The 10,985-nt window shown below is 65.8% G+C and overlaps 1 protein-coding gene across 1 annotated transcript; it reads right to left on the bottom strand.

Annotated features, from left to right (window-relative positions):
- Positions 1–2,361: 2,361 nt before the first annotated feature.
- PRRG2 (proline rich and Gla domain 2) lies at positions 2,362–6,183 on the bottom strand. Its single transcript, XM_065423124.1, is given in 7 exon segments — positions 2,362–2,392; positions 2,857–2,876; positions 2,878–3,001; positions 3,753–3,879; positions 4,724–4,772; positions 5,717–5,880; positions 6,081–6,183. Coding segments are annotated over 7 exon segments (618 nt in total).
- Positions 6,184–10,985: the final 4,802 nt, after the last annotated feature.

Genomic DNA, 10,985 nt, shown 5'->3' with positions numbered 1-10,985 from the left:
ACACACAGCATGGAACGCTGGGGGGAGGCTGCTGGGGGGAACCCCCCCCACACACACCCCTGACTCTGCCACCCCATGCCCTCCCCACAGGCCCTCTGGCTAAGGGGCCCCCCCACCACTGGCAGAGAGGGGGGGAGGCACGACTCCTTGGAACCTACTTGCCCAAGGTTTGGGGCTGGCCAGGGTGGGGGTTGCATTTGAGGCCTGAGGGTGGGGCCCAGAAAATATGGGGCAGGACCCAGGCATCCGGGGGCTGGTCCTGCCCCGACCCCTCCCCCCACTCTTATAACAGGGTCCCAAGCTGGCCCCTGCTGTAGGGCAGGCCCCATGGTCTGCCTTGGCCTACAAACAACACAGGGGATATGGCAGCCTCTGGCGGGAGGGGGGAGAAAGGAGGGACTACGAGTCCCATCATGCACCGGGAGGAAGGAAAGAAGCCGGCTGCTTGGAATGAAGTGGAAGCACTGCATGCTGGGAGCTGTAGTTCCAGGGAGAGGGAGATGGATTAGAGCCCTTCCCGCCATGCTCCTACTCGAGGCTTCATTGGCTGGGCTGAACTGCCTGTCTGTCTCCTTCCCACCAATCCGCTCCAATGGAGGGGCGGGACCCACTGCTGCAGAGAAATGATAGGCAGAGCAAGAGGCCAATCCATGGCCTGCAACCTTCCCTCCCCAATCGGGGCCACCAGGGCCTCAGTGCCCCTCACCCAGCCATCAGGCCGCCCTGCAAGCCGCAGCACGAGGGGGCCCATGATGCACGCTGGGTTTCCACGTGCACGGGATAGCTGGGCGTGCACCAGCACCATTCACGCCCCAGCCACACGGGTCCAAGCCCTGGCTCATGAAGCAGTTTGCACAGATGCACCAGTGTCCCCGTGTCCCCAGGCGTGGATCACCCCCGGCAGAGCGTGCACCAGCGTCCCCGTGTCCCCAGGCATGGCTCGGCCCTGGCAGCGCATGCATCAGCGTCCCCGTGTCCCCAGGCGTGGCTCACCCCCGGCAGAGCGTGCAACAGCGTCCCCGTGTCCCCAGGCGTGGCTCACCCCCGGCAGAGCGTGCACCAGCGTCCCCGTATCCCCAGGCGTGGCTCACCCCCGGCACAGCGTGCACCAGCGTCCCTATGTCCCCCAGCGTGGCTGTCCTGGGCCGCCGCGTGCACCAGCGTCCCTGTGTCCCCAGGCGTGGCTCAGCCCCGGCAGAGCGTGCACCAGTGTCCCCATGTCCCCCGGCGTGGCTCGGCCCTGGTGGCCCGTGCCAGGTGTGGTAGGAGCAGCTCTTCGCACAGGTACGATCACGCGGGTTTGCACACCCGGGAGCACTCAGCTGGCGAGAGGGGCCCCGTGAGACGCGCCCTCACCCCAGACGCAGGACACGGCGGGTTCTAGCAAACGGCTGGCGCTTTATTACGCAGACAACAATCCCGGTGCGGGAGGCGGGTCCCAGCCCCGGTGCAGCCGGCTCCAGGGGGATGGGGACCGGGTGGGTCAGCGCCATCCCCAGCCGGCTCCTCTGTGCTGCCGAATGGGGTGGACAGAGGGTTGGGGGGCCAGGTGCACCCCCAGTGCCCAGCACTCTGTCAGACGCCACTCGCAGCCCATGCACACACTTGTGCCTTGCACACGTGCTCAGTGTGTCGCACGCTCGCTTCATCCTCACATTCACCCCGTCGTGCGTGCATACCATCCAGCATGCTTGTGCCCCCTCACTCCTCCACACACAGACTTGTGTCTCGCACGCTTGGATGTGCTCGCCCACCGTCTCTCACTCATCTCTGGCACACATGCCCGTGTCTGGCACACTCACCCATCCCTGTTGCACATGACCCTAGCCTTGCACACTCATCCCACACCACACATGCCCCAATGTCTCGCACACCTGCTCTCCATCACGTTCCCCATCCTTGCACTCACTCCACTTCACACACCCCGTGTATCTCGCACACCCGCTCCCCATCACACATATCCCTTATATGTTGCACACCCACTCCCCATCACATATGCCCCCAGCCTCACACACTCGCCCCACATCACACTTACATGCACCCTCATGTCTCACTCACGCACGCACACCCCGGGCACATACACCCACGTGCCTTACATACATGGCCCCATCACACATGCCCCCCCAGTCTTGCACACTCACCCCAGTCCCATGTGCCCTCTGCCTTGCACCCCCTTTGCACTCACCTCGCACGGTCACCTCGCACACTCACACCTGCACATTCACCCCGTTTCCCTTCACGCGTTGCACACTCACCCTGCATCTCACACATTCATCCACACACTCATTGTGTCCCACGGACGCACACTCGCCACATCTCCCTCCCCCGCCCACAGCAGCAATCCAGTGGCTGTGGGTCCGATCAGCGGGGCTGGGTGGAAGAGCTGGGAGCCCTGGGGGAAAAAGGAAATCAGGTTACACGCTGGGGCCCAGGCAGAGGGGACATAAAGTTGGTGTCCTCCCCCCTTTGCAAAAAGCCCCCCCAGACCTGCGCAGCCCCGGACTCGAGATTCACAGGGCCCTGCCCGCACCAGCCTACGTCGGTGTCCGTGACGGGGGCCCCGATCTCAGCTGGGGGGGAGGAGGGGGTCTGTGTGCCTGAGAACGGGCTGATGGGGGGCTGCACTGAACCCCCCCCAGCCAAAGCTGGGGGGCCCTGGCGCTGCACAGACCCTAGTGAGACCATCCCGGCCCCAAAGGGCTGCCACACGAAACACACCAAAAATTATTTACAGATTGTCACAGAGCTAGGAAGGGAGAGAACCCAGGAGTCCTGGCTCCCAGCCCCCCCCCCCCCCCCACTCTAACCCAGACAGACAGGGGCAGACACACAGACAGACACCCGAGTGGCCCCCACCTGGGATAAGGCGGGGGGGGGCGCGTCGTGGACTCCCGACGCCTCCAGTGCCTCCTGGTACGAGGGCAGCCCGGGGGGGTCCAGCGGCTTGGGGTCCCCAGGGAGGCAGGTCAGGGGCACGTCGGGATTCAGGGGCACGTGGACGCTGTGGGGGAGACAAACAGGAGGATTATGGGGGGCACACACCCCACCCCCAGCAAATCCACCTGGGGGAACGTCACCTCAGCACCTCCCCCGTGGGCCCTGTGCCGCTCCCGCCCCTTCCCTGGGGGTGCTGCGACCCCTCCCTTCCCCCTGGGGGTGCTGTGCCCCTCCCCCCAGCTCCTGCCCCTCTCCCTCCCCTGGGAATGCCATGCCCCTCCCCCATGCCCCTCCCCTTCCCTGCCCCGCCCCTCCCCTCCCCTGGGGGTGCTGCGACCCCTCCCTTCCCCCTGGGGGTGCTGTGCCCCTCCCCCGGGAGTGCTGTGACCCCCTCCCTTCCCCCTGGGGGTGCTGTGCCCCTCCCCCCAGCTCCTGCCCCTCTCCCTCCCCGGGAATGCCATGCCCCTCCCCTTCCCTGGGGGTGCTGCAACCCCTCCCACCCCCTCCCCTTCCCTGGGGGCACCTCCCCCCCAGCTCCCGCCCCGTCCGCTCCCCTGGGGGTGATGCAACCCCTCCCATTCCCTCCCCTCCCCTGAATGTGTCGTGCCCCTCCCCCCACCTCCTGCCCCTCCTCTCTCCTGGGGGCGCCATGCCCCTCCCCCCACCTCCTCTCTCCTGGGGGCGCTGTGCCCCTACCACCACCTCCCGCTCCCTCCTCTTCCCCTACCTTCCACCCATCCACCCCAGGGGGGCCGTGCCCCTCATGTCTCTGGCCCCTCCCCCTTCCCCCCAGGCCCTGCTGGGCCCCCCCTTACCTGCGGTGCCTGCGCTCCTTGGACCGGTACTTGACCCAGTACATGGCAATGACACCGACCATGATCATCAGAACCAGCCCGGCCACCAGCCCGGCCACCAGCCCGGCCACGTCCACCCCGGGGCTGTCTGTGCAAGGGGGGGAGGGGATTAGCAGACAGGAGACTCTGTGGCCCTAGAGGCAGCAGGCTCCCACCCAGCCCCAGGGCAGGGACTGGCTGGCTCAGGGGGGCAGGGAATGGGGTGTGGGGCCTGTCCCCTCTACAGGGCGCTGGCTCCCATCCGGTCCCAGGACAAGGATTGGCTGGTTCAGAGGGGGTGGGGAATGGGACATGTGGCCTGTCCCCTCTAGGGGGCGCCGCTCCCATCCGGCCCCAGGGCAGGGACTGGCTGGCTCAGGGGGGCAGGGAATGGGGTGTGGGGCCTGTCCCCTCTACAGGGCGCTGGCTCCCATCCGGTCCCAGGACAAGGATTGGCTGGTTCAGAGGGGGTGGGGAATGGGACATGTGGCCTGTCCCCTCTAGGGGGCGCCGCTCCCATCCGGCCCCAGGGCAGGGACTGGCTGGCTCAGGGGGGCAGGGAATGAGGTGTGGGGCCTGTCCCCTCTACGGGGCGCTGGCTCCCATCCGGCCCCAGGGCAGGGACTGGCTGGCTCAGGGGGGCAGGGAATGGGGTGTGGGGCCTGTCCCCTCTACGGGGCGCTGGCTCCCATCCGGCCCCAGGGCAGGGACTGGCTGGCTCAGGGGGGCAGGGAATGGGGTGTGGGGCCTGTCCCCTCTACGGGGCGCCGCTCCCATCCGGCCCCAGGGCAGGGACTGCCTGGCTCAGGGGGGCAGGGAATGGGGTGTGGGGCCTGTCCCCTCTATGGGGTGCTGGCTCCCATCCGGTCCCAGGACAAGGATTGGCTGGTTCAGAGGGGGTGGGGAATGGGGTACGGGGTCTTTCCCCACTAGGGGGGGTGCCCCGCACTCACCTGAGCTCCCGCCTTTCCCATTGTGGGGATAAGTCTCCCAAAAGGCTTTCTGGGGGGGAGGAACACAAGAGATGGGTGGTTAATATAGGGGTGCAGCTGCTCTGCTCCCCCACATCTGCCTCCACCCTCCATTTAGAGCCCCCTTAATCACTAAACCCCACTCCCCACCAGGAGTCCTGGCTCCCAGCCCTCCCTGCTCCAACCACTAGACCCCACTCCCCTCCCAGCACCAAGGATTGAGCCCAGCCTCCCCCCCCCCCACACTCATCATGAAATGGAAAGGGGCAAATTCACAGCTCCTCCCCCACAGCGAGGGTGGGCCTGGGGAACTCTATGCCACAGGATTTCGCGGCTGGTCCCGAGCTCGTTGGGTTTGCAAGAAGGCTGGGTGAGTCCTATCACACTTGGGCCTGCGGAACTGCCCGACACAGGCCCCAGAGGCTGGGCGGCTAGTACGGCTCACCTGACCCCTAAGTAAGGAGGCCTGCGGGGGGACGACTTCCCTGGGTGGGGGGGCAGGTTACCTGGTAACGGCATGGTTTATGGTGCTGGGACTGTCCCTGCTCAGAGATGGGATGCTGAACTGGAGTGGGGGTACCAGGCTGATTGGGGGTACCTCAGAGCTGTCTCACCCCCCACAGAATGAGAGAGAATCCCCCTCCCCCTGGAGCAGTACAGGGATTAGGACCCAGCTGGCTCACGGGGTCAGAAGGGTTAACCACCTGCCCCGCCCCCTCTGCTCTCAGGCCTCAATGCCCCAGGGCCCCATGGGTAATGTGGCCCAGGGAGATGGGGGTGGGAACCCAGGTGTCCGAGCTCTGGGATCCTTCCCTGAGACATGGCTGCTCCCCGCTGGGTCATGGGGACCCCACTCCCCCATCCCCCCTACACCCGATCCCCCCGCGGCACCCAAGTCCCCTCCCCCTCTGCAGCCTCCTGGGCCCCCGTGGCCCCCCACAGCTCCGTGTGCGCCCCCCCCTCCCCGTACTCAGCTGTTGCAACGTCGTTCTCGAAGACTTCCCGCGCCTCCTCATAGTTGCAAACCTCCTCCCTGCACTCGCGCTCCAGGTTCCCCGGCGTCACCAGCTCGAAGTCCCAGTGATTGTAGAGGAGCCGGCGCCCCAAGAACCCCTGCGCGGCATCTGCACCCAGGAACACTGGAGGAAGGGGGGAGAATGGGGCTCAGGACGCCTGGGTTCTCTCCCCGGCTCTGGGAGGGGAGTGGGATCTAGGGGGTCCAGATTTAGGGCACCCACTCTCCTAATGGGTCAGGAGAGGGAGGGATTCAGGCAGGATCCTGAGTTGCTCCCGCTCCCAGGGTCTGGGACCCTCATTAAAGCCCCCCCGCCACACTTACCTTGCCCCCCGAGTGGTGCGTAGGGCCGCTGCCTGCGGGGGGTGCTGGCAAAGCTGGAGACGAAAACCTGGCCCAGCAGGAGCAGGACGGGCGCCCTCCACATGACGGGGGGAGGGGGGACCTGCAATGGGGGGGCAGTGTCAGGGGAGGGGGGCAGCCAGCCCAGCATCCCTGGTGCCCCTTCTCCATCACCCCCGGAGTTGGGCACCCCCCACTCCACGATCCGCAATTGGTACCAGGCTGGCACCCCCAAATCCCCCCATTGTGTTACCCCAAATCCCCCCTGCTCCCGGTGCAGTGAATCCCATCCCCCGATTCCTACACCACCCACAAACCCCTCCCAACCCCCCATCCCCCAATTCCTCTAGCACCCCAAATCCACCCCCTCCCTGAACCCCCTTCCCCCAATTCCTACACCACCCACAAGCCCCTCCCAAACCCCCATCCCCCAATTCCTCTAGCACCCCCAAATCCATTCCCTCCCAAACCCCATCTCCTGCACCCCCAAATCCACCCCCTCCCTCAACACCCTTCCCCAATTCTCTAGCACCCCCAAATCCACCCCCTCCCTCAACCCCCTTCCTCCAATTCCTCTAGCACCCCCAAACCACCCCTTCCTGAACTCCCATCCCCCAACTCCTCTAGCACCCCAAATCCACCCCCTCCCAAATCCCTATCTCCTCCTGCACACCCAAATACACCCCCTCCCTGAACCCCCTTCCCCCAATTCCTACACCACCCACAAGCCCCTCCCAACCCCCCATCCCCCAATTCCTCTAGCACCCCCAAATCCACCCCTCCCTGAACCCCCTTCCCCCAATTCCTACACCACCCACAAGCCCCTCCCAAACCCCCATCCCCTCTAGCACCCCCAAATCCATTCCCTCCCAAACCCCATCTCCTGCACCCCCAAATCCACCCCCTCCCTCAACACCCTTCCCCAATTCTCTAGCACCCCCAAATCCACCCCCTCCCTCAACCCCCTTCCTCCAATTCCTCTAGCACCCCCAAACCACCCCTTCCTGAACTCCCATCCCCCAACTCCTCTAGCACCCCAAATCCACCCCCTCCCAAATCCCTATCTCCTCCTGCACCCCCAAATACACCCCCTCCCTGAACCCCCTTCCCCCAATTCCTACACCACCCACAAGCCCCTCCCAACCCCCCATCCCCCAATTCCTCTAGCACCCCAAATCCATTCCCTCCCAAACCCCATCTCCTCCTGTACCCCCAAATCCACCCCACCCTCAATTCCTCTAGCACCCCCAAATCCTCTAGCACCCCCGAATCCACCCCCTCCCTCAACCCTTCCCCAATTCCTCTAGCACCCCCAAATCCACCCTCTCCCACAACCCCTTCCCCCATCCCTCCAGCACCCCCAAATCCACCCATCCCCGACTCACCTAGCACCCTAAAAATTCCCCCAATCCCTTTAGCACCCCACATCTACCCCAGCACCCCCAAACCACGCTCCCACCCCCTGTCCCGACCCCAACCCTCCCATGTCGCCTCTGCCCCGCCCCACACAACAGGGAAGTGCCCGGAGTTCTCTAGTTCCCGGTTACCCCCACCTGTGCCATCCCCCCCGGCGCCGCAGGACCCCCCGGGAAAGTTTCCAGGCGAACCCCGAGCCCGACCTCACCTGCCGCCCGTCCGGGAAGGGGGCGGGGCCGATCAGAAAGTGGGGGTGGGGGGCTCTGCTCGTAACCCGGCCCCCCGGGACCAGTCCAGGTGTGTCGGAGGGGGGTGGGGTCCGGCTGATCTCAGGGGAGCGCGGCGAGGGGGGGGGGGCGTGAACGGCTCGAGGTTCCCGGGGACCCGGACGCCTGGGTTCTTGTTTTGGACAGAGACAGCCCAGGTGAGGGCGGGGGAGAGTCCAAAGGTCACATGGCGGGGGAGGGGCAGGTGCAGCCTGGACAGGTGGATGCCAGGTGCGGGGGGGGAGGGGATTCCCAGGGAGTGCTGGGGGGCAACGGAGGGGGAGCTGGGGGGGGGGCAGGTGTCGGGGGGGATCCCAGGGAGTGCTGGGGGGCAGTGTGGGGGGATCCCAGGGTTGCAGGTGCCAGGAGGTTGCGAGGGGAGATCCTGGGGGGGGGGTAGTAGGTGCCGGGGGTGTTGTTTGTGGGGGAACCTGGAGGAGCCGATGCTGAGGGTCCTGTGTGGGGGATCCCAGAGGTGCAGGTGCCAGGGGGCTGAGTGGGGGGATCCGGGGGGGGCAGTTCTTGGAGGGCTGTGGGGGGATCCTGGGGGGGCAGCGTGGCGGAACCCCGGGGGGCAGGTGCTGGGGGGTCCCGGGGGGGCAGGTGGGGGATCCCGGGGGGGGGTGAGTGGGGGGGATGGGGTGGGAAATGGTGCTGGGTGGGGAGAAGGAGTCGGGGAGCAGGCACTGGGGAGTGGGGACCCTGCAGGGGCAGGCGCAGGACTCAGGTGAGGGGCGCTGTACATGTCACCAGCCTGTGCGTCCTTCGCCCCACCCCGCAGGGCTGGGGGCGCAGCCAGGTGGGGAGACCCCCGCCCCCTCCCACAGGTGACGAGTCTGTTTGTGAGGGAATGAAATGGGATTGGAGAGCTGGGCCCGGACTCTGGGGTGAGGGGGAGGGTAGATCAGGGGGGGTTGGGAGCCAGGACTCCTGGGTTTTCTCCCCAGCTGTGGGAGGGGAGTGGGGTCTAGTGGTTAGAGCCGGGGGGGCTGGGAGCCAGGACTCCTGGGTTCTCTCCCCAGCTCTGGGAGGGGAGTGGGGTCTAATGGTTGGGGGGGGGGGGGCTGGGAGCCAGGACTCCTGGGTTCTCTCCCTGTCTAGGGAGACTGACAAAAATTGGGGGGGAAACCCCCGCCCCTGAGGACCGCTGCAGGGGTCGGGCTGGTAGTTACCGGTAAGTGGAGTGACCCGGGGGCAAGTCCTGGGGGGGGTCCCCCCAAGCCTGGGAGCCAGGGGAGCGGAGCTGGCTGGGGCCGGGTCACTCCACTTCCCGCAGGAAGTGGCCAGTCCCCCGCGTGGGGACCTGGGGGGCCTCCCACAGAGGCCTGGGGGCGCTGCATAGGGCACCAAAATATTTAGGGCCGGCCCTGCCTGGCACCACCTCTGAGCTCCCCCGCCCCACTTTCCCGAGAGGGGGAACAACCCGCCCCGGAACCCTCCCGTCGGGTCCCGTTTTAGGGCCGGCCTCATTTCCCTGTTGCACCGCGCGGGGATATGTGTGGAGGGTCCACTTCCGGCCGCCTCCACTTCCTGTTTCCGGTGTGGTGGGGGAGAGGAGAGGAGAGGAGAGGTGAGGCCGGGCCGGGGGGGGGTGGTGGTAACCAGGAAACCTTCAGTATGGGGGGGGTCCCCTGGAAACGGGTCCCCCCGCCCCTCCCCCACCCGGGCATGGGGGGTCCCCTGGAAACGGGTCCCCCCGCCCCTCCCCCACCCGCGCATGGGGGTCCCCCCGCCCCCATTCCTCCCTTGGGCGTGGGGTGAGCAGCCCACGAACCCCCCAATGTATGTGTTGCTCGGGGGGTCCCTAAGGCACCAGCCCCCTCCTGACCCCCCCCAGGGCATGGGGCACCCTGACAACCCCCCAAACGCCCCCCTCTTCTCCCCCCCCCACGAGGTACCCTGTGGTCTGCCTAGCCTTGGGGAGGGAGTGGGGATGTCCCGTGTCGTCGTCCCCCCGGCTCCGATCCACCCCCCCATGGGGCGGCTGCGCCCCGATCCTGCAGCTGGAGGGAGAGTTAATGGGAGGGGTGTCTGCTCCACTGGGCCAAATCCAGATAGTGCCCGCGTACACTTGGGGGGAAGGCGTGTGGGGTGGGGGGCTTCCCGCAGTCCCCGGCTGCCTGGACCCGTGGGGCCAGCCGTGTTGTCTTGCCCGTGTTTAAACAGGGCAAAGGACGCACCCCGGGGCACGACGGGCCCGTCAGCCTGACGGGGACCCTGCGGCCGGTGCGGGACTCGGCGAATCAGGCGTTAACGGAGGGAACCTGATTGATGCCAGTCAACGTGGCCTTTCAGAAAACAGGTCCTCTCGGACGAGCTTGACATCTGTGTTTGCCGAGATCCCCGGGGGGGATAAAGGTAATGGCGCCTACGGAGCAGACGTCGCCGCTCATGTGCTCCCGGGTGACGTTTTGGTTAGCAAAATTAGACTGATCTCAAATTTACCACGGCCCACGTGACGTGGACGAAAAACTGCATCCTGTGTTTCCACTGGGGTCCTGCAGGGGTCCGGCCCGTTGCTATTTAACACCTTTACCAATGACCTGGCGTCAGGGGTCCACAGGATGGGGGCTGCCCCCTCAGCTTTGGAATGGTCTCCAGAAGGCCCGGTTGAGTGTGCCGGACCGCCTGGGGGGGGTCCCACTCTTCTGCCAGACTCAGCCCCGTGGCTTCACCGCCTCCTGAGACTGGACCTCTGGGCCTGCAGCGCCCCCATGTCCCACCGTGAGCTTCGCTCAGCAAGTCCCCCTGAAGGAGACTTGGCCAGTGTGTGCAGTGACGCTCGCCCAGCGCTGTCAGAACAGGCAGGTTTTTTCGGACACAGGAGCATCCGCAGATAAGGGGCCTAAGGCCCAGACAGCTAGGCGCCATCCACACCTGTGTCTAAGCAAACAGCCCTCTTCTACCCACTAGGCACCAATGCAGCACATGGGAGAAACTGAGGCACAGACAGGCCTCATCAAAAAAATTACAAAATATTCCCACTTCGTCACACCTGGAAGAAAACACAAAACTGTGGCTGATAAAGTTTGCAGATGACCCCAAAATTGGGGGCGTGATAAATAACCCGGGGGACAGGTCAGAGATACAAAGTGATCTGGATCGGCTGGGTAAGCCGGGCGTAGGCAGACACAACGGGGTTTCATATGGTTAAATGTCAGTGTAAACACCTGGGAGCAGAGAGCGCCAGCCGCACGGACGGGCT

Source organism: Emys orbicularis (assembly GCF_028017835.1).
Source record: "Emys orbicularis isolate rEmyOrb1 chromosome 21 unlocalized genomic scaffold, rEmyOrb1.hap1 SUPER_21_unloc_6, whole genome shotgun sequence".
NCBI lineage: Eukaryota > Metazoa > Chordata > Testudines > Emydidae > Emys > Emys orbicularis.
This window is presented reverse-complemented; position numbering and strand designations above follow the sequence as displayed.